The following is a 23,984-nucleotide window of genomic DNA, read 5'->3' as shown; positions in this document are numbered from 1 at the left end:
CTAGTCTTGCTTTCCCTGAAAAAAAAACAATCCTTTTGTTTAAAAGCGAGATTTTCTCCAATCTAAACATGCCCTGTTTTAATGGTGTGGAGATGCCGGCGTTGGACTGGGGTGAGCACAGTAAGAAGTCTTACAACACCAGGTTAAAGTCCAACAGGTTTGTTTCAAACACGAGCTTTCGGAGCACGGCTCCTTCTTCAGGTGAATGGAAAGGCTTGTTCCAGAAATGTTTATATAGACACAGTCAGAGATGCCCCGGAATGCGAGCACCTGCAGGCAATCAAATCATCAAAGATGCAGAGAGAGAGGTAACTCCAGGTTAAAGAGGTGTGAATTGTCCCAAGCCAGTTCAGTCGGTAGGCCTCTGCAAGTCCAGGCTTGTTGGTGGGGGCCGAATGTAATGCGACATGAATCCCAGATCCCGGTTGAGTCCGCATTCATGCGTGCGGAACTTAGCTATAAGTTTTTGCTCAGCAATTTTGCGTTGTCGCATCTCCTGAAGGCCTCCTTGTAGAATGCTGACCCGGAGATCAGAGGCTGAATGTCCTTGACTGCTGAAGTGTTCCCCAACTGGAAAGGAACAGTCCTGCCTGTTGATAGTCGCACGATGCCCGTTTATTCGTTGTCGCAGTGTCTGCATGGTCTCGCCAATGTACCACGCTTCGGGACATCCTTTCCTGCAGCGTATGAGGTAGACTACATTGGTCGAGTCGCACGAGTATGCGCCGCGTACCTGGTGGGTGGTGTTTCCACGTGTAATGGTGGTGTCCATGTCGATGATCTGGCATGTCTTGCAGAGATTACCCTGGCAGGGTTTTGTGGTGTTGTGGTTGCTGTTCTGAAGGCTGGGTAATTTGCTGCAAACAATGGTTTGTTTGAGGTTGCGCGGTTGTTTGAAGGCCAGTAGTGGGGGTGTGGGGATGACCTTGGCAAGATGTCCATCCTCGCTGATGATGTGTTGGAGGCTGCGAAGAAGATGTCGTAGTTTCTCCGCCCCAGGAAAGTACTGGACGACGAAGGGTACTCTGTCAGTGGTGTCCCGTGTTTGTCTTCTGAGGAGGTCGGTGCGGTTTTTTGCTGTGGCGCGGTGGAACTGTCGATCAATGAGTCGAGCGCCATATCCCGTTCGTACGAGGGCATCTTTCAGCATCTGTAGGTGTCTGTTGCGCTCCTCCTTGTCTGAGCAGATCCTGTGTATACGGAGGGCTTGTCCATAGGTGTTCCCCTACCGCACCGCACCGACCTCCTCAGAAGACAAACACGGGACACCACTGACAGAGTACCCTTCGTCGTCCAGTACTTTCCTGGGGCGGAGAAACTACGACATCTTCTTCGCAGCCTCCAACACATCATCAGCGAGGATGGACATCTTGCCAAGGTCATCCCCACACCCCCACTACTGGCCTTCAAACAACCGCGCAACCTCAAACAAACCATTGTTTGCAGCAAATTACCCAGCCTTCAGAACAGCAACCACAACACCACAAAACCCTGCCAGGGTAATCTCTGCAAGACATGCCAGATCATCGACATGGACACCACCATTACACGTGGAAACACCACCCACCAGGTACGCGGCGCATACTCGTGCGACTCGACCAATGTAGTCTACCTCATACGCTGCAGGAAAGGATGTCCCGAAGCGTGGTACATTGGCGAGACCATGCAGACACTGCGACAACGAATAAACGGGCATCGTGCGACTATCAACAGGCAGGACTGTTCCCTTCCAGTTGGGGAACACTTCAGCAGTCAAGGACATTCAGCCTCTGATCTCCGGGTCAGCATTCTACAAGGAGGCCTTCAGGAGATGCGACAACGCAAAATTGCTGAGCAAAAACTTATAGCTAAGTTCCGCACGCATGAATGCGGACTCAACCGGGATCTGGGATTCATGTCGCATTACATTCGGCCCCCACCAACAAGCCTGGACTTGCAGAGGCCTACCGACTGAACTGGCTTGGGACAATTCACACCTCTTTAACCTGGAGTTACCTCTCTCTCTGCATCTTTGATGATTTGATTGCCTGCAGGTGCTCGCATTCCGGGGCATCTCTGACTGTGTCTATATAAACATTTCTGGAACAAGCCTTTCCATTCACCTGAAGAAGGAGCCGTGCTCCGAAAGCTCGTGTTTGAAACAAACCTGTTGGACTTTAACCTGGTGTTGTAAGACTTCTTACTGTTTTAATGGAACTGCAATTCTCTTTGCTTTCCTGAAGTCGGACAGACAGCTCATTTTATTGACATGCTCCACAACTGAAGAATTGAACATCATTTATTAATTCATACATCTAACATCAGTTAAGGCAGTTGACAGAGCATGAATAGGGAGTTGAGCTTAATCTGATGAAAATCTGTGTTTAACCCACCAGTGCCTCTGGCAACAACTAGTTACAGCAATAATTTGTCCCATGAGGCAAGAAATTGTAGTCAGTGGAAGATGAATAAGCTTTAAGTTACAGAAGTCAGATATATTTTGAGCTTCACACTTGTGTTCTCTTTAAAATTCCAAATGACACATTGTGGTCTGTTTAGTATTTTAACAATATTCAAGCAATCAGAGCAGGTTTAAAATAATATACACTTCACCATTTGCTTAACCTCTTGTTCAACTATCATTGCAAACTATTTTCAATGATATTTATTTCAAAATCCAATATGAGTTTATTGTTTTCTGATGTTGCCTATCTCTAACTTAAATTCTGGACTTTAATAAAGTTGTGTTAACTGTTTTCAAAGAACCACAAGGAGAATAAAACAGATAATATAGAAATGTTTTTGCCTTATTTCAGATTATGTTAAAATAACCATGAGACCTCTCTATATTTATTTTACCAGTTCCTGAAGCTGCACCTTTGAACGTTGCTGTTGAAATCATGAACAGTACTTTAATCAAAGTTACATGGTCAGAAGTACCAAAGGAGAAAATTCGTGGTCATTTGGAAGGTTATAAGGTAAAGTGATCTCTGCATGATTGAATAATATCGCTTGATATTAGCCCATATTGTATTTGCAATATGGAAATATTGCAGACAGAAATTATTCTTCGTTACTTTTGAATATGTTCTTAAGTTCGCATTCCATCTTGAAATTTCAGTGACAGTGTGCGGATTTTACAGCAAGACTTTCTATTAATGTTAGTAAGATAATGGTGCTGTATCACGTTGAACAGCACAGGACATGGTGCAAGGCCAAGACTAATTTAATTACAAATCTAAAAGAAAGTAGTTTGGAGTGTGATGGGATACTCTTCACTTGCCTGGATGAGTGCAGCTCCAACAACACTCAAGAAGCTTGATACCAATCAGGATAAAGCAGCCCAATTGATTGGCACCCTATCCACCACCTCCAACATCCACTCCCTTTACCATCAATGCACAGTGGTAGCAGCATGTATCATCTATAAGATTCACTGCAGCAATTCATCAGACTGCCTTCAACAGCACCTTCCAAACCTGTGACTGTTACCAACTAGAAGGACAAGAGCAGCAGATGCATGGGAATACCACCACTTGCAAGTTGCCTCCAAGCCACGCACCATCCTGATATGGAACAATATCACAAATCTATCACTGCCGTTGAGTCAAAATCCCCAAACTCCCTAAAACAGCACTGTCGGTGTATGTACACCACATGCACTGCAGCGGTTCAAGAAGGCGGTTCCCCTTCTGAGGGGCCTTTTAGGATGGACAACAAATTTTGGCCTTTCCGATTACACCCACACCCTGTGAAAGAATAAAGAAAATGAAGTATGTCTATTCGTGGCAATTGAATAGCTGCATGCAGGTCCACACATTTGGCTTGCACACAAAGAATGGTACCTTTGATGGGATCTGTGAACCACTAGCCTTGGCCAGAGTTTAGAAAACTCCAAAGTATATCATGGAGTTCACCTAACCTACAACTGTTTATCGATTTTGCTTATGAGGAGCACAAGGGCCTGCCTTTCAGATGTTATTCAACAGAGGCCTTAAGCACTTTTAATCAGAAAACAAGCTTTATTCTACGAATTTCGTTAATAGTTTTACCGATACACACAGGAAATATAAATACCCCACACAGCAATAGTAATCTATGTATAACTCTTAATACATTTCCCCCTTTAACTGTTGCAATTTAATAACAAGATTCCATAAATCAGTACCCCCTTTTCAAAGGTGTGGCCCAGCGCACAGCACTCAAGACCTGGTATAGATACCCTTGTTTCCTTTCCAAAACAGCAGGTTTGAATTCGCTCCAGAAAACAGTTATCTCTTTTCAGTTATCAATTAGTCTGGAAACAGCTTTTAAAATGCAGATAGAGATAAATTTATTTTCAACCTGTGCAGAACAAACCCAGTTCAAACTCAAACAAAAGTAAAACCAACTCCCAGAGCCACAGCCAGCTCCAAACTCAAAAACGAAAGTAAAACCCAGGTCCACAGCCCAGCTCCACCCACTTAATGACATTACTGAAGCCATGTGATAAGACAGAAACATTTCTGAAAGGAACACTCCCATAGCATAATCGACACACCAATCTTCAGCTAAGGGCTCTTCAGCTCATTGTTAGCAGGAAGGTGCTCCTAGTCCACAGAGGGAGGATGTTAGAAGGTGCAATGATTCACAGCTCAAAGATCTTACAAATCTCAACAGTCACCTCTCCCCATTCAGTACATGGCATGTGGCCCATGTCCTGAGGGCTGAGTCTGGTCTTGCAGATGTGTATTGGAACCGTTTTTGGAAAGACCGTCACAGCCTACAAAACCCAGAGAACTGTCTCAGCAGTCAGAACAGTGACCTGCCTCTACTTATGCTGAAACCACAGAGGTTGCACCATGTGGAAGTGCTCCGAAGACAATGAGTCAAGACTTGTAGCTGTATCAAGGTGTGCACATGGGTGAGTTCCACAATGTTAAGTTTCCATTTGATTCTTGAACAATATAAATATTAGGGGCAGGATTCTATTCTCCGCCCAATCGCATTTCAGGATTTTGGCATCGGCCGACGGTGAATCCTGCCCTATGTTCTCCCACTGGAGCTGAATTGCGCCAGTTCTATGATTCTCTTGGGGTCATAAAGCAGGATGGAATTCCGTGTTCCATGTCACGCCAATTTATGCACGGCTTGGAGTGGGATTCCAAAGGAATCCCGGTATTGAGCCACCATCCTGAGCGGGTGGCTTGACAGGAAGGTCCCACGGCTGCCCCCCCCCCCCCCCCCCCCCCACCAACACAGCAAAACGCCTCCCCCTTCACCCCTCACTGCACAGCAGCGCCCCACTCCCAGTTTGCCTGGGTGCATCCCCACCCCCTAGTGTGGGTGCGACACAACATTCATCCCCCCCCCCAGGCCCTTGTAATAAGACAAAACTATAAATTCTGCACTATAAATTCTATGATTCTATGTCCCTTTATGGTTCAGTGTCTTAAGTAATGAAACCCCAATGTTTGCAAAGATTAACCATATCAAAGAGAGGTAAGTGCAGTGAAATCACACGCTTGAGTGATAGGGATGCACTCAGTGCTTGGAATGCAGGCCATGCTTTTAAAAACCACAAAGTGATCCATGCCAACGTGATTGCCGGCCAGAGCGACCAGAGAATCTCAGGAGGCCAAAGTATTGAGCGGCTGGCCCGCCACATAGATGCAATGGGTCATTGAGACAGCATTAATGAGGTCCATGATGTGCAACGATGGGTGTCAAATCATCCCATTTGGATTGGGGCCCGGCACCGATCCTGGTTTTCTCTCGACGCACCATTCTTCGTCCCATAGGGGAATATATTGCGGGCATCCTGGGACATAGAATCCCACGCCTGATTCTCCGCCCATCAGGGAATGCACTCCAAGCATCCCGGGATGTAGAATTGCGCCCAATGTTTCCACCACTTTCTGCGTTGTCGCTTTTTGGTTACTGCCTGGCAAGCAGCTTTTACACGCGTGAGGAATGGTAAGATAAGAAGCAATGTGGAGCAGTGGAGGACTATGAAATGGATGCTCAGATTTTACTGTGGCCACATTGGTATGGGAGTGCAATGACTTTTTCATATGGTTACCAGATGGGTGAGCTGGTGGAACTTCTGTGATTCTCACAATAATGAGTGTACCCTGGGTAGCAATCTGTGCCACGGCTGATAACTTGGCTGAATCTTGTTCTATCTCCTGCTCCTTGGAATTATCTAAAGAGATCCTGTGCTCTGCGCTTTGTTTTTCCTGCAAGTTCAAATCTCCCTGTTGTGCTGTGCAAAGTGTAGTGTACCACGATCATTTTGGAGACTCTGGCTGGTGTATGTTAAAAGGCAGCTTTAGATTCAGCCAGACACCTGAAGCATATCTTCTGCATGTCGATGATTTTCTCAATGAAGCGTCTATCACATTGTTGTCAGATGGCTTTAATTACTCTTGGGCCTCAGCAGTTTGGCTCCTCATGGGTGTCATTAGCCATATATTAAGTGGATATCCCTTGTATCCAAGCAGCCAACTGATAAGTCTCCTTTGAGGTGTAAAGCGATCAGGGAGATTGGATTTCTGCAGAACAAAAGCATTTTGACAGCTGCTGGGAATCTCGCATACGTTTAAGGTGCGAGGGGCAAGGTTTAGAGGAGATGTGCGAGGTAAGTTCTTTACACAGTTTTTTACACAGGTGTCTGGAACACACTGCCAGAGGAGGTGGTGGAAGCAGGACGATAGTGACCTTTAAGGGGCATCTTGAATGGGATGGGAATAGAGGGATACAGACCCCGGAAGTGTAGAAGATTTTAATTTAAACGGTCAGCATAGTCGGCGCAGACCTGGAGGGCCGAAGGGCCTGTTCCTGTGCTGTACTTTTCTTTGTTCTTTTGTATACCTGCATCAATATCATTTTGTGGCTGCACATTGATGAAATGGAAGCCCTTGTGATTGGCAATCCTGGGTGATATCTGGATGCCTTAATTGTGACATGGATACAATTTATAATGCCCTGCACTGATGGGAAGCCAGCCAGGGCCACATATCCAAGCATCCACTCGCTCTGACTGGCATAATTGGTGACAAAGTTGGCATAACTTTCAAATCTGGCAACCAAACCATCAGTCACTTGTTTTATGCATTTGTGCGTCTCTAACTGAGATCCTGCAAATGTCTTCAGCAGAGCCCGAGAAGGAACCAGAGTGTTGAGGTTAATGGTGACTTTGGCAGTGGAGCTACCAAGTCTAATTAGCAGCAGATCTTGCTCTGACAAGCTGCAACTGTCTGCCATCACCTGACATGATACCCTGAGCCTCCTGAAACACACTGTTCCAACATGTCAAGGATGCTGATACATAGCCTTCTGCAACCTGTACCTGTTTGTTCACTCCCTGTTTCCTATCTGTGAGGAGTAGATTCGTGCTACTCTTCCTGTTACTCTTCCTGCTGTTGGGACTGGTAATGCTGCTGGTCATCTTGATCCACACCTGAGATCCAAAGTAAAGCAGCATGAGTGGTATCAGAGGTGATCCGATCTTCATAGCCCAAAGTGAAAATCAGACGTATCAAGCTCCCAAGTTGTGACAGTAACATTCGAAAATTTGAAAACTAACTCGACAGCACAAATGGTGAACAAAGATTTTCACACAGTTGGGAAAAAATAAATAACCTGTGAAGTTTCAGTACTTATTTCTATATTTTCTTGTCAGGTCTCCAGCCTTTTCAATTGCTGTCTCATTGTCACTGCTAAGTTCCAGGAAGTCAAAGAAATCCATGCACCTGCAGTTAAATTCCAAAAGCCATGTTATTGTCACTGTATGCAATTATCATTTTGAAATTAACAACCCGCCTCTCCTGAGTGGAGTTGCTAACACACAGCCTAATGCGCTGCAGTTAAACGCAGAAGTGTTTTTCAAATGATATAAGAGCAGTAATCAATCAGTATAGATTGGGTAAACGTGTTGCGAGGTCATTTGTGAGTTGTGAGACCCTTTGACAAAGTGTCATCTGGACACGAAACGTTAGCTCTTTTCTCTCCCTGCAAATGCTGCCAGACCTGCTCAGATTTTCCAGCATTTTGGGCGCGATTCTCCACTGCCCACGACGGGTCGGAGAATAGCGGGAGGGCTATTTTTCCCGACCTCCCGCTATTCTCCCCCTCCCCCCACGGCCGCCCCACGACACGAATCGCTGCTCACCGTTTTTTATGGCGAACGGCGATTCTCTCCAGGCCGATGGGCCGAGTTCCCAGGCCTTTACGGCCGTTTTCACGAACGCTAACACACCTGCTCTCACTGTTCGTGAAAACGGCCGCAAAGTGCCGTCCCGGACAACCATGGCACCGAGTGGCACGGCTGCACCACGGCCATGCCAAGGGTGGCATGGGCCTGCGATCGGTGGGCACCGATCGCGGGCAGCGGATCCGATACCCGCGCACTATTTGTTCCTCCGCCGCCCCGCAGGATCAGTCTGCGGAGCAGCTGAGGGGCATGACGGCCCGCGCATGCGCGGGTTTGCCGCATATGCGTGATGATGTCATCCGCGCATGCGCGGGTTGGAGCCGTCCAACCCGCACATGCGCGACTGACGTCATCGTGCACGTCAGCCGCCGTGACGCTTGGCGCGCAGGCTTAGCGACGGTCGCTAAGCTCGCGATGCCGGCGCTGCTAGCCCCGCCCGGGGGGGGGAGAATTGGGTCCCGGGAGGGGGCGCGGAGGCTGCCGTGAAACACGGCCAGTTTCACGGCAGCCTTTACGACTCGCCGCATTTGCGGAGAATCGCGCCCCAAATCTTTTGGTTTGTGAGTTCATTTATTTAAACTAGGCATATGGGAATATTTATGCAGAGGTGGAAACCTTGAAGTCATCAGCAGCAGAGCTGTGTGCTCTGCATTCTGTTCACAGGTCAAAATGAAACCGAGACTGGAACGTGTGGCACACTTGCTCTCTAGTGATGGCCTGCTGCTATCCTTAAAGGTATATTACAACAGGAGTCGCTGGGTAGGAGCAAGCTTCCTGCTGCACTGCCAATTTCTGAACATTTGAACATTTTGCCCTATCCTAAAACTAGGATAGCAAATGGGGTGAATCGTAAAGGCTGTGGTACTGCCGTGCCAATCGGGGCCCTGGATGCCCAGAACGGGCATGTTGCGGATGTTTTTACGGTGGCAGCAAGCAGGTGTGTTTGCTGCCGTAAAAACGGCCGTAAAGGCCTGGGAACTCGGCCCATCGGCCTGGGGAGAATCGCTGTTCGCCGTAAAAATCGGCGAGCAGCGATTCGTGTCGTGGGGCGGCCGGGGGGGGGGGGGGGGGGGGGGGGGGGGGGGGGGAGAATAGCGGGAGGGCGTGAAAAATGTCGGGGACGCCCTCCCGCTATTCTCCAACCTGTCGTGGGCAGCGGAGAATCACGCCCTATATGCTTTTGTTCAAATTCACCATGATTGTCCCAGTGCATAGTTCACAAAGAAACAAACATTTTCCTTTCTCTTTAATTAGCTTACTCCTTCAATATTTTTCCAAACAAATTTTTACATTGTATGGTAGCCTTTGCAAAAATTTATGGTCGCTGTAAAAAGCAGAGGTATTTATGCAGGATCTAAGGGAAAATATTAGTGAATAAATAACTGTGCAAAAAATCAGCATAATCATAGGACTATTTCCATTTGCCAAGCCAAACCTTTGTGAATTTAACTATGATTTAGTTTTGTTAGCTCTGGAATAGGACCATTACTGTTTAATAGATCAGTGCAGCCATTTATAATAGCTTGTGGATAGGGTTGTAGAACAGAAATAACAGGCAGTTCAATACGATCACAAGAAACTAGTTTATCTTCTTTCCAGAAATGAACAGTTAGTTCCTAGCAGTTAATTTCCACTACAGTGGTACACATACCTTAATCAAATATTACCTTTAAAATATAGTTATGAAGTTTTGGTGTTTAAGCTCTAAACCCCCTGCAAATGCCTGAGAACTAGGGGCGCCATTCTCCGCTCCCCAGGCCGGGTGGGAGAATCGCGGGAGGGCCACTCTGGTACCCTCCCGCGATTCTCCCACCCCCCCCCCAAAATGCCGTTTTTCATGGCGACCCGCAATTCTCCGGCCCGGATGGGCCGAGCGGCCTGACGTTCATGCCGGCGGCAACCACACCTGGTCGCTGCCGGCGTGAACATCGCGCAAAAGGTAAGTTTAGGACCTGTGGGGGGGGGGGGGGGGCAGAGAGGGGATCCAGCTCCACGGGCGTGCTCGGGAGGGGACTGGCCCGCGATTGGTGTCCACCGATCGTCAGGCCGGCGTCTCTAAGAGACACACTCTTTCCCCTCCGCAGCCCCACAAGATCAAGCCGCCACATCTTGTGGGGCAGTGGAGGGGAAGACGGCAACCGCGCATGCGCGGGTTGGCGCCGGCCAACCTGCACATGCGCGGCTGACATCATTTGACGCCGCCGGCGCATCATTATCGGCGCGCCACCTTGACACCAGTGTCAAGGCCCGGTGGCCGAGTTCCCCGCAACGCCGCTCCTAGCCCCCCGGGGGGGGAGAATAGGGGGCCAGGAGCGGCCTCCGACGCCGTCGTGAAACACTCCGGGTTTCACGCCGGCGTCGGCCGTTGCGGAGAATCGCGCGCCAGGTTTTTCAAAGTGCGGTCACGACCTATGGGTGGGTCCACCGGGGGGGGGGGGGGGGGGGGGGGGGGGGGCTGTTGGTCACACCATTCCAGTGGTGGTCTCATTCGTAGGAGCAGTGCCCAATGGCCGCTACCGGGTTTAACATTGAGCATGGCAGCTGCTGCCCCCTTTTAAATGAAAATAAATGCAGCCTTGTGTAGTCTTCCAGCAGTGAGCAGGACATGTGCCCTGCATGTACATCTGATGGCAAGCGGATGTCAAGCGGCTCCATGTACTTGCTATTGCCACCAATTCACAGAGCAGCGCTGCTCCCATTTTCCAACTGTTGGCAAGAGGACTGTGAAGATGGATTGTTTTCTTACAAGGGACAGCCAGAGATTCAAATAGGCAGCGTACCTATTGGACTGGATCTTATAACAGAACCTGCTGGAGAGAGCTGCGCAGGAGAGTCCCAGGGCAGGGCAGAGCAGTGCTAGTGATAGCTCTGTCGAGAGCTCCAGGGCCTCTGCTTAACAGCCTACAAAGAAGAAACATAACTCTGGAACAGAGCAGATTCTGACATGCAGACATGTAACCAATGGGTAATCAGAACAAGACACCAATGAGTAATCAGAACAACCAGCGGTGGCATCACCACAAGCAGGCATCACACGACCACTGTAAAAGACAAGACACACAGGCCCTCTCCCCCTTCCATTGGCAGAAACCTGGAGAGCAAGACGTGTGTAGTAAGCAGCACCCTCACACCACTACATGTGGTCTAGAGTAAGTTCATATAGTTAGTAGAGTGTACTGTGTTACTAGAGTCAGATCAGTAGAGTGTAGAAGTCATTCAGGAGCTTTGTTATTTGCTCAATAAATATGTTCAACTTATCTCGACGTCTGGCGTATTCGTCAACAGCGCCTACACCAAGTAGCAGCTCATGTTACTCAATGTAACATGACAACACAGTGTAAAGGCGATTTCTTGAGGTATCATTTTGTCAATTATGCCAATGCAAATAAGGATGTGTTTACATGCGGTACATGTACAGGGGTGGCACGGTAGCACAGTGGTTAGCACTGTGGCTTCACAGCTCCAGGGCCTCGGGTTCAATTCCCGGCATGGGTCATTCTCTGTGCGGAGTCTGCACTTTCTCTCCGTGTCTGCATGGGTTTCCTCCGGGTGCTCTGGTTTTCTCCCACAGTCCAAAAATGTCCAGGTTAGGTGGATTGGCCATGCTAAATTGCCCTTCGTGTCCAAAAAGGTTCGGAGGGGTTATGGGGATAGGGTGGAAGTGTGGGCTCTTTCCAAGGGTCGGTGCAGACTTGGATGGGCCAAATGGCCTCCTTCTGCACTGTAAATTCTATACATCCAGGTCTATGCAGGGAGGTACTGGTAAAAGACAGGAGATGTTTAAGATTTTGAAAGCAAATTAGTGGGTGAAAAATCCCTTTTAAGGTTAAGACCCCAGAGTCAGTTAGTAACTTAGAGCTGACTCCAAATTAAAACACTACGCTGCTGTGGTTGACCTGTGATACCATGTTAAAAACACACTAAAAGTCCATGAGGCTGTCAGCATTCTGGAGTAGCATCTCCCTGAAATATCCAGTGCTGAGTATAACATGCTTTTTGTTACTATTACTCTTCAAAATTACCAACATTTGCAAGGTTGAATTTTCCATTTTCATAAAGATGAAGGTGGCACAAAGGAACTGGTTGAAATCTGCACGTGATATGTGCATTGCCTTTTGAACTTGATTAGTCTATAAAATAATTAGAAGCAGGGATAAGGCTGATAGCATAGCATAGCGTTTACAGTGCAGAAGGAAGCCATTCGGCCCATCGAGTCTGCACCAGCTCTTGGAAAAAGCACCCTACCCAACCGCACACCTCCACCCATAACCCAGTAACCACACACAACACTAAGGGCAATTTTGGACACTAAGGGCAATTTAGCATGGCCAATGCACCTAACCTGCACATCTTTGGACTGTGGGAGGAAACCGGAGCACCCGGAGGAAACCCACGCAGACACGGGGAGAACGTGCAGACTCCACACAGACAGTGACCCAAGCCCTGAATCGAACCTGGGACCCTGGAGCTGTGAAGCAATTGTGCTAACCACTATGCTACCGTGCTGCCCATTGTTGACATCTTTTCCCAAAGGTTCAGGAGGCTAGAACTAGTGGGCATAGATTTAAGGTGAGAGGGGGGGGAGATACAAAAGAGACCAGAGGGGACATTTTTTCACAATGAGGGTGGTGAGCATCTGGAACGGGCTGCCAGAGGCTCTGGTAGAGGTGGGTACACCTTTTTCCTTTAAGAAGCAGTTTGACAGTTACATGGGCAGGGCGAGTATAGAAGCATATGGGCCAAATGCGGGAAAGTGGAACTAGCTTAGTGATAGAAACTGGGCGGCATGGACCAGCTGGGCCGAAGGCCTGTTTCCATGTTGTAAACATCTATAACTCAAAGTAAGATCGTGAGCATCAAGCAGTCTCCCCTTTCGCATTAAAGGCCAGTGAACTTGGCATGGGCCGCGAAGGTCGGCTGACATGGGTTGTGAAGGTCGGCCTGAAGGCAAAAGTAGCACCTGGGAAAAAAGTTTGATAAACACTGGCTTAAAACATCATTGTTATTGACTGAAAGCAGTGCCTTTTGGGTCATAAGTGATGAGAACGTGGCTGCAGAAATGATCGGAGATGCTGAACATAATAAATCTGTCCGGAGTAAGCACTCTGGATAATACTCAGTTTTTATGCAAGACATTGTACTACTAATTGTTCTTCTGAGACCCCGTCCAAAGCACTCCTTTTGCAATATTCCAAGAAGTCTATCTCAATATCTCTGGATACCTAACATGCAACCTGAAAGAGCTAATTTACCTGGCTTATCTAATCCTTGATGTAAACCCTAAACAAGTACCCTACCACAAACTCTACACTAATTTACCCAAGTTATCCCTACCCAACAGCAGAAAAAAGGCAATAAAAGCTGTATCCTAACTTCAATCACTACGCCCATTGACAAGCGGCAGGAATACAGAATCCCCGCCAGCAAATGGCATGCCGCCGCTGGGGGACCAGGGAATTCAGCACAGGATATGGTTTGGAAATAGACATATCATCGGAATCAAGAGAAAGAGCTACGAGGATCAAAGAGAATGAGAGAGTGAAAAATAAATTTTGGAGTTAAGGGAGAGTAAAAGAGAGACTGTTGAAGGAGGTGAGAAAAGGGAGAGACGAGTGGAATGCTTGAGTCACCTTGAGCCATTCCAGGGGCGATCTGCTAAAATAATGCATTAGTGGTTTTGCATAAAGAAACACTTCCTGTGGCTACCATCACACATCTCACAGCACGTTCTCTGAACAGAATAATATGTTATTTGTTAATAACTGCCTTATTATGTTAATAAAGCATATCATCTATTCACCATGAGCAACATTGAGATCTGCTGCTAATATTTTAGAAGTTAAATATAATGCACAAATCAAGTAAATTCCACACTTATTGTTACATATTAGCATATGCTTCAATTCACCATAAACAACGGCAATAATATGAGAGTGTAATGTGTAGATATTTTGTGTCCTTCATGTCACACTTCTGTGTTACACATAAGGGTAGCCACATTTATTCTAGATACATTTCATACAGCTAAATTGTTTATATGCACATTTATTTTACCAAAACTATTTTTAAAAGGCTGTCATTTAGAATGGAAAAGCACAATGACTTGTCAACATAGGAGTCATAGATTTGGGCATAAAATCCCTTTGGTTTTCTTTTAAAATATTATTACTAAGGGTTTTCATCCAAGGCTATGCCTTAACGTCACCATGTACTGAATTCCATATAACAATTTAACTTTAGTTCGTCTAAGGCATGATTTGCTTAAAGGGAGACAGTTGTACCATAACATTTTTGTAAAATAATATATTTTTAACAAAACGGTGTACAGATTCAATGTTTATTAAAGTTAGGTTGTCTAAAATAGGAATGTTTGGATGAAATTTTCATTTGAGTCAGTCGGCTATTAAATTACATGGATAGCAAAACCACAGAATTGTTCTGGTGCAGAAAGGGGGGCAGTATCTGCACCAGCTCTCCAAATGACCATTATGACTTTGTGCCATTCCCTTGCCTTTTCCCTGCACCCCACCACATTGTAAGTATCCAAGTAATCATCTAATGCCTCTTGAATGCCTCGATTAAACAAGCCTCCACCACATTCTCAGGCAGTGCATTCCAGACCAGAACCATTCATGTGAAAATGTTTCCATTCATATCATTTTTGCTTCTTTCGTAAAGCACATTAAATCTGTGCTGTCTCATTCTTAAACCTTTTGTGAGCGGGAACAATTTCTCCCTATTCTGTCCAGCCCCATCATGAGTTTTAACATCTCTATCAAATCTCTTTTTAGTCTTCTTTTCTCCAAGGAGAACACCCCCAACCTCTCTAATCTTATCCTCATAAGTGATGTTTCTCATCCTTGGAACCATTGTTGTAAACCTCTTCTGCACTCTCTCCAATGCATTCACGCCTTTCCTATAAGTGGTGCCCAGAATTGTACCTATTATTCCTGCTTTTTAAAAATAAACTTGGAGTACCCAATTCATTTTCTCCAATGAAGGGGCAATTCAGCATGGCCAATCCACCTACATCTTTTTGGGTTGAGGGAGTGAGACCCAAGCAGGCAAGGGGAGAATGTGCAAACTCCACACGGACAGTGACCCAGGGACGATGACCCAGGGACGATATCGAACCCAGGTCCTCAGCATCGTGGATAATATTCCTGCTGAGGTCTAACAAAGTGTCTTGTGTATATTAAGCATAACCTCCTTGCTCTTGTACTTTATGCCCCTATTAATAATGCTCAGAATTTTATGCTTTATTAACCGCGTTCTCCACCTCTACAGCCATCTATAGTGATCTATGCACATCTATGCACAAGTCCCGCTGCTCCTGCACAAGGGGCGAAATTCTCCCCCCCCCACGACGGGTGGGAGAATAGCGGGAGGGCCTTCCCGACTTTTTTTGACGCCCTCCCGCTATTCTCCCCCCCCCCGCCGAAATCCCGACACGAATCGCTGCCGCCGTTTTTTTACGGCCGGCAGCGATTCACAGCTGTTAGAAGGGCCGAAGTCCCAGCCCTTTACGACCTTTTTACGAACGGCAAACACACCTGGTCCTGCCATTCGTAAAAACGTCGTGACCACCTGGAAAAAAATAACCATGGCACCGATTGGCACGGCAGTACCACGGCCGTGCCAAGGGTGCCATGGGCCCGCGATCGGTGCCCACCGATCGCGGGCAGCGGGCCCGATGCCCGCGCACTATTTGTCCTTCCGCCGCCCCGCAGTATCAATACGCGGGACGGCTGAGGGGCAACCCGGACCGCGCATGCGCGGGTTTCGCGCAAAACCGCGATGACGTCACCCGCGCATGCGCGGGTGGAGTCTTCCCACCTGCGCATGCGCGGCTGACGTCATATGACGCGTCAGCCGGCGCTAAGTCCGACAAGCGGGCTTAACGATTTTCGTTAAGCCCGACTTGTCGGGGCCACCGACGTCGGGCTGCTAGCCCCGACGGGGGACCAGAATCGGTCCCCCGTCGGGAAGGGGCGCGATGCCGTAAAACCCGCCCGGGTTTTACGGCAGTTTGACGATTTCTCCCGTTTTGGGAGAATTTCGCCCAAGAATTTTGTCCTTTATTTTATATTGTCTCTCCATGATCTTCCGACCAAATATATCACCTCAGAGTTCTCCAAATTGACCTTCACCTTCCACTCCACCAATCTGTCTATATCTTATTGAAGTTATGCACAGTCCTCTTCACAGTTTATAATACTCCCAAGTTTTGTGTCACACCAACATCTAAAGCATTAATATATATCAGGAAAAACAAGGATCCAAATACTGAGCACGTGGGGGATGTAACTATAAACATTCCTCCAGCTTGAAAATTATTAATTGATTGTTACTGTCTGCTTCCCCTTATTCAACCAGCTCTGTATTCCCATTGCCACTGTCTCCTTTATTTTATGAGCTATAACTGTTCTCACAAGTCTGTTGTGTGGCACTGTATCAATTGCCTTCTGAAAGTCCATTATACTACATCAGCAACGTTACCCTTATTAACCTTTTCTGTTACCTCTTCAAGAAACTCCAGCAAGTTAGTTAAACATGATTTCCCCTTTACAAATCCATGCTGGCTCTTCTTAATCAACCCACATCTTTCCATGTGACTACTAATTCTACCCTGAATTATTGTTTCTGGAAACTAGCCCACCACTGATGTTAAACTGACTGGCCTGCATTGATGGGGCTACCCTTACAACCATTTTTGAACAAAGACATAACATTCGCAATTCTCCAGTCCTCTGGCAGCTCCTCTGAGTCTGGGGATGACTGGAAGATTATGGTCACCATCCTTGAAATTCCATTCTCAATTCCTTCAATATCCTTGGATGCATCTCATCTGGTCCTAGGTCCTTGCCTCCAGCCTCCATGTGTAATTCCCTTTTAGCTCCCTAATCAGCCTTACTCCTCCTTTTACCATATTTTTGCCATTTCGCTTTTTATATGCCTCCAGCCTCCATGTGTAATTCCCTTTTAGCTCCCTAATCAGCCTTACTCCTCCTTTTACCATATTTTTGCCATTTCGCTTTTTATATGTCGATGGAAGACTTTGGGATTCCCCTTTATGTTGGCTGCCAGACTTTTCTCATAACCCTTCTTTGCTTCTCTCCTATGCATTTTCACGTCCCCGCTGAACCTTTGCATTCCTCTTGGTTCTCAACTGTGTTTTTTACCTGAATCTGTTGTGAACACACTTTTCTTCGTTATCTTAATTTCTATCTTGTTTTTTATCCAAGGAGCCCTAGAGTTGTTTGACCTACCTTTCCTTTTTTAGGGAATGTACCTGAAGTAATTTCTTTGTATGCATAAAATAATACTTTATTTTCTTTCAGTGAGTTGTGGGTTTTGGTATGGTGACAAGATTTAGATTAACACATTAAGATCAATAAGAATGATTTTCCTGGAAAATGCATGAAAGTATGTAAAGGTGAAACTGGGATGATGTAGCACTTATCATTCGGGTACGGTGGGCTGCCACCTGGGGACCAAGATGACATGTAAGCATTCTATGAGATGATTTGCAGCAGACAACATGGGTGGGATTCTGCAATAAAGGGGCTATGTCTCCACGCCGGCGTGAAAAGTGGCGCCAACCACTCCGGCGTAAACGGTCATTGATAATGGGGAATGCTCCCCTTCCTCGGGGGCTAGGTCAGCACCGGAGTCCCCGCAGCTCCAGCCGGCGCAAGTTCGCGCATGTGCGCTATGGCCGGCGTATTTCCGTACATGCGCACTACGGCCGGCGTATTTCCGCACATGCGCGGATGTTTCCTCCTCCACGCCGGCCCCCAGACAATATGGCGGAGGCCTACAGGGGCCTGGTGTGGAGTAAAATAGGCCCTCATGGAACCAGACCGCCCGCTGATCGGTCGGCCCGGATCACGGGCCAGGCTACCGTGGGGTGCCCCCACCCCAGGGTCGGATCGCCCCCCCCCCCCCCCCCCCCCCCCCCCCCCCCCCCCCCGCGCTCCAGGACAGCCCCCGCAGACTCACCTTCCAGTCCAGCCATGTGAGACCTGAGTAACTCACGCCTGCGGGACTCAGCCGAACTCGTCGGCCACTTGGCCCATCGGAGCCCAGAGAATCGCCGGCGGGGGGGGGAGGGCGGGGGAGCTTTCAACGGTACCTGACTGGTGCAGCGGGAATCCCACGGGTGCCCAAGAATTGGCGGGGGAGAATCGGGAAGCCGGCGGCGGGGCGTGATTCCTGGGTCCCCCCAGGGATTCTCTGACCCGGCACGGGGTCGGAGAATCCCGCCCCATATTGTTGAATGCAGTGAGTATCCACTGGCAGTTTGCAGGGCAGGCTGTCAGGACATCAGTCGGATGCAGCATTGATTTGATGTTAGCACTACCATTTTGTCACTCAATGCTCAAGCTAACTTAAGTCTTAACCTTGCACAAATGAACATGTGTTCAACAGCAGAAGGACCCCCATCAGCACTATTTAAAGAGATCATTAACTGCTTCCAGGTTAGTTGCTGATGGACTTCTCCTGGTTGTTTCTTCGACTCCACAAATGATTAGTGCTTTCCATCGTCGATTAAAGTTGCATACGTCTGCAGAGAGTGGTGTGGCAAGTGCTAAAACAGATTTTGCTAACTTTAAATGTCCTCCACAACAGTTTGTTCCCAGAGATGGGTGCACTATTAGGCATTCCCCTCATTATTCGAGGATTACTTGGAGAATATGAAGAAGGCAGGCTGAATAGGGCAAGCTGCTTAAAGAGGGAAAACAGGAAGTATAAGAGGGGAGAAAGGCGAAGGCCATATAAAATGGAAATGTTGAAGGTTCAGTTCACCCCAGGAAGAAACAATGTGTGTGATGTCTATGCTTCAGTATGGAATGTCATGATTAAAAACAATAACATATGTAGCTACAACTGTAATTTCAGAGTAGGGAAAGGACTGCATTATGAGTGGATGTGAAAGTAGCAGAGAAGATGAATGTTTGTGTGTTGTGACGGATTTAGGTTATTCCGGACCTGATAATACTTTATTATTAACCTATGCTTTAGGTTAACCCTCCAAAAGAAGGAAATCCGTTTCTCTGCTAAGACCCAAAATAGATCTCACGAAGGGAGAATGCTTTTCCGGGTCTCAGACAGTTAAACAGGATCTCAGTTATTTTTTATGGGAAAAGTTCAGATGCATCACTCATAACTAAATCGTTACCTCTATCGTCATGGGTCCTAGTCATTTAAGACTTCCTAAATGAGTGTCTAGGATTTTAAACTTTAAGAGTAAGTCTACAGAGTATAATTTTAATCAAAGTATTTTTATTGTAAAATACTCTCAATTGATGCATACAGAATTGCAGAGTTAAAAATATAAATTGATTAACAGTCTTGACCCACACTCCCACAGGGGAGTAAGAAGGTACCTCTCTGCCAAAATGCCCCTCTTTTTATACATACAAGCATCCAATCAGTCAAGGATGGTCTCTGTTATCTTATCACTTATTGTTGGTTAATTGCCCATGAGCCAAATGGCTAATTTGATGTATTATCATCAATATATGTTTTAATGATGTTAGTGTCTGCATTAATGTCAGGTGTCTTAAGATATATTCGCAAAGAGGGACTCATATAGAAATCTGTCTCTTTTCAATGTTGCCATGTTTCTTAGATATATAGATTGTCAAACAGACACTTCTTTGACGGTGTTATTCTAAGTGTCAAGAGTTATATAGTTAAGGAAAGATTTGTGTATTGTTTATCTGAAGAATGTTCTTGTCCTCATGTTTTGAATAACTATAGGTGTAGGGGAGTGATCTAGAGAATTTACGGTGTGTCAATACAAGGATTTCCTTATCCTGTATTTGTTTGGAATGTCCTAATGATCCTTGAAGTCAGCTAGGAGTTTCTCCCTACAAATGGTGACTTCTGGACGACCTTTAGCTGAAGTGGTTTTATTCCACTTCGAATTAAAATACCGGTCGTATTAATTTTTGTTACCTTATTTCAAACCAAATTCTGCGGCGAACATGCTATCTATCACAGTTTGTATGTGGTTCTCTCCCAGTTTATGTTTAACGGTTGAATAACTTAGATTTATCATTCACCGGGAGCTAGCCACATGCCATTTTCTCTTGCCAGAGCAGCTGGGCATCAGTGACTGCAAGAATGTTGCTTTGCAGTCACTTTCCTAATCCCATCCAGCTGGCAAGTGACTGTATGCAGAGAATAATAGAGATTAATTCACAGTATTCTAACTACTGTCTTAATGCCTTCATTTTAAAGCAGTGACACCCGCATTTGAGCCACCACAGATTACCATAATGAACAATGGGAGCTAGCCACTGATCGCACCGTTGACTCTGGTGTGCAAGGTGAAAGCTAAGCTGCCAGATGCATTGTGAGGGAGCAGACCATTGAGGTGCTGAAAAAATGCTTCCATTGCCTGAGTAACTCTGGAGCAGCCTTGCAGTTCTTGTCAGAGCAGGTGTTAAGATTGTTTAAAAAAGTTGCCATGATCCCAGATGACCGTAGGCTGCTTTCCTCTTTGAGGTGGAGAGCTGACTGGTGATGATTTAACCTGAGGATCACCACACCTCAGGCAAGGGGCAAGCTTGAGAATGCGGGGCCATCTGAAACACTCGCTCTGCATCATAAGCCAGCTGTCCAGCCAACGGAGCTAAATCAACCCCCAGTAGTAAAGAACATTGCACCGTTTCCTTGGTCACAATACAAAACAAAGGTGACACAAACCAAATATGTAAATATAATCATCCCACTTACAAAAGTTAACTAATCATCCTTGTGCATTCCTTGAGCTCCTGTCTCACATGGGGCTGGATTTTCCGCACCTTTATGCCAAAATCACCAGCGCGGGCGCGGAGAATTGATGGATCCGCAAGAAATCGGGACCAGCGCTGGTTCTGCGGGCCCCGAAAAGTGGCATATGCCAGAGGCCCGCTCAACAATTCTCCGCCCCCGACCAGCTGAAGTCCTGATGGCATGGAACTAATGTGTTCCAGCTGGTTGGGACACTCGCGTCGCGGCTATGGACTCAGATTTTAGCTAATAGTGTGAGTGGGAACTTGAATGATGCACTTTCACCATCACTATCTTCTTCATGTTCCTCCACTGTCCAGCCAGATACACCTCTTCCATATCTGAAAGGAGAAAGGTTAACTTTGTGGTGCAGGAAATTGTGTGTGGAGATAGAGATGGGTTTGGAGGGTGTGGGGAGGCGGGATAGTCAATGGTGCACGATTCCATCAGCTGCACCTTATAAACCAGAAGAATGTGTGGAATGGCAATAGGATCCTGTGTGATGATACTGTCATAGTATCAGCACTTCTCCTGGCCACAGCCTCAGCACATGTTCCAACCCTGGCTACCAATGTGTCATCGATGGAGGTGAATACATGCAGGCGTGTTTCCTCCCCCACTGTTTAGCTCCTGCTCCGTCTGATTTTGTACCACATTGGCATATAAGTTTGAGGGAAATATGTCAGTGAATGCATAGCAATCTGTTTGGGTGATGTGGCTGTCATTGAAAAATAGCTGGCAGTGTGTATGAGGTGTGAGCCTTTTAGCAGAGCTAAATATGTGAGCGTGAGCATATCAATGTTAGGTATGAGTCATAATTGATAAAGATCATTGGTCAGTAATGGATGTTTAGTGAATTCAGCAGTCCGTGAGTTAGAGGTGCAGTAGTTAGCACTGCTGCCTCACAGCGCCGAGGACCTGGGTTCAATTCTGGCGTTGGGTGACTGTCTTTTGTCAAGTTTGTACGTTCTCCCCACATCTGCGTGGGGTTCCTCCGGGTGCTCCGATTTTCTTCCACAATCCAAAGATGTGCAGGTTAGGTAGATTGGCCATGATAAATTGCCCCTTAGTGTCCAGAGATATGCAGGCTAAGTTATGGGGTCACGGGTAGAGTGCTCTGTTATGGGTCAGTGGAGACTTGATGGACTGAATGGCCTCCTTCAGTACTGTTGGGAATCTATTTTAGGATATATTTACTGACCTTGATCAGTCATGCCAGGTCATTTGAAGGGATGCAACACTGTATTTGGTTCTCGTGACTTGGTTCCTGGCAACTCCCTTTTAAGAAGTCCAGGCAAGCATTAAGTAGTATATGTTAACTTTAATGGGTGCTAGCCTCTCACGATTACTGCTTAAATGTCCAACTAATCAGTGGTATGATTAAGCACAGACTGAATGCTGTAGTCATTTAAAACAGCACAATGGCAGTCAACAGGAAGAGATTAATCAAACATCATAATCCATGCCCTCATTTTTAGTTGCTATCAAATTTAGCTCCCATAGAATGGTCTTTAACTTTCAGAGTGACATGTATCGGTTATGATTTTGTAAAATAATTCACTCATATAATTGCTATCTGGAAGATCTTCAGATTTTAAACAAAAGTATACACAACCGTTCCTCTGTAAGGTCAACAAGTTGGGGTTTGCTGCAATGCCTGGCCATGTTCAGGGGCTTGCGGTGTTGTTCTCTTACGCTTGCTTGAAGCTACATATATCATGCAGGGACCTGCCCTCTGCAAGGAGCAAGAACATAGCCAGGCATTTACCCCTCGTATGGATTAAACAAAACCATTGGGAACAATCGCTCCCTGGTGCATTCTCCATGGTAATGCCTGGAGCCATCAAAATCAAGTTTGCCATGCAGGATAAATTGGTGCTCCTTTGAATTTTGGCATTATTGCATCTATCCTGATCAGTGCAAAACACAAAACTTCGACAACATGTCTTTTTTTCATCAAACTCATGTATTAATGAAAGTTACCTGTTTGACCCTTTCCGCATTACTTATTGTCACATTATCTTGCAAATCTCATACCAAGCATGTGTCTTATTCCAGGTGCTTCTATCTTTAACAATCACAGTACTGAAGTATTACCCCTGCCTTTGCTAGAAATTGATTTTCTGTCAGAAACCAGGACAACATACTAAGCTAATTCCAAATGCACTATTCCTTGCAATACAACAGTCGATCCGAAAATCAAAGATATCCAAATTATTTTTGGTACAAAGTTATCAATCTTTAAAACAAGTGGTATATATCCTCAGCCAAATAGGAAATAATAGTCAGTGTTCTGTTACAAGTTGCTTTTGCGATTAAATTTTGTATAAATCAGGAAACAAAGGAAAAAGTAATTGAGATTCAAAGTCATAAAGGATGTATTTTAAAATGCATTTCTTATATCACGCATTTTCCTAAGTAACATCTGCAAATAGGCAATAGAGATATGTCAAGTGTATTCTCATGGGTTGCAGTCTCTGTAGCTGGTGCCTGGGGAATACTTTGTACAGATGCCAAGCTACATATGTTAAATTCATTACTGCCATCCATTCTGATAGTATCATCCTTCTATATCAATCAATATTCAATTAAAATGTTAAAGCCTCTTGAAATATTTCTATTTATTACAGAAAATCCACCTTTCCAGTGTGATGTGCTGGTGTACAAAAATGTCTGGAGTCAAATAATTTTGTTCTAATTCTGAACTCTTAATGTTTGGAATATGGCTAGATGTATTATACAATACTGTCTTTAAATATGTTGGATGCAACATTTATTCCAGGAATAATGGAGAAGTGTGCAACTGTTTATGTTAGGTGTGGTCAGACCAGAGCTTGTAAGCCGCACGTGGCTCTTTTACAGATAAAGTAAGTTAAGACCGGGAAATGAATCTGGATCATTCTGAAGAATCAGACAGGGCTCTGGATGGGCACATGGAGTCTCCACATCCACCAGCCCAACTGTAATCTGACTGGTCCTGCCTGATTCTGTGATTCAGATGCCAGGCACCAAAGGAAAATAAAACCAT

At 46.2% G+C, this 23,984-nt stretch overlaps 1 protein-coding gene across 11 annotated transcripts in view; it reads left to right on the top strand.

Moving 5' to 3' along the window:
* chl1b (cell adhesion molecule L1-like b) overlaps positions 1-23,984 on the top strand; it is a 1,165,941-nt gene that overhangs the window by 909,058 nt on the left and 232,899 nt on the right. For all 11 annotated transcript variants that reach the window (XM_038810694.1, XM_038810698.1, XM_038810699.1 and 8 more), the window contains one exon: positions 2,842-2,957. In XM_038810694.1, the coding sequence (XP_038666622.1) occupies positions 2,842-2,957 (116 nt within the window). The remainder of the gene's footprint in view (positions 1-2,841; positions 2,958-23,984) is intronic.

The sequence above is a fragment of the Scyliorhinus canicula genome, chromosome 11 (genome assembly GCF_902713615.1).
Source record: "Scyliorhinus canicula chromosome 11, sScyCan1.1, whole genome shotgun sequence".
Classification (NCBI taxonomy): Eukaryota; Metazoa; Chordata; class Chondrichthyes; order Carcharhiniformes; family Scyliorhinidae; genus Scyliorhinus; species Scyliorhinus canicula.
Note: the sequence above shows the minus strand (reverse complement) of the source record. Positions and strands in the feature narration are given on the sequence as shown.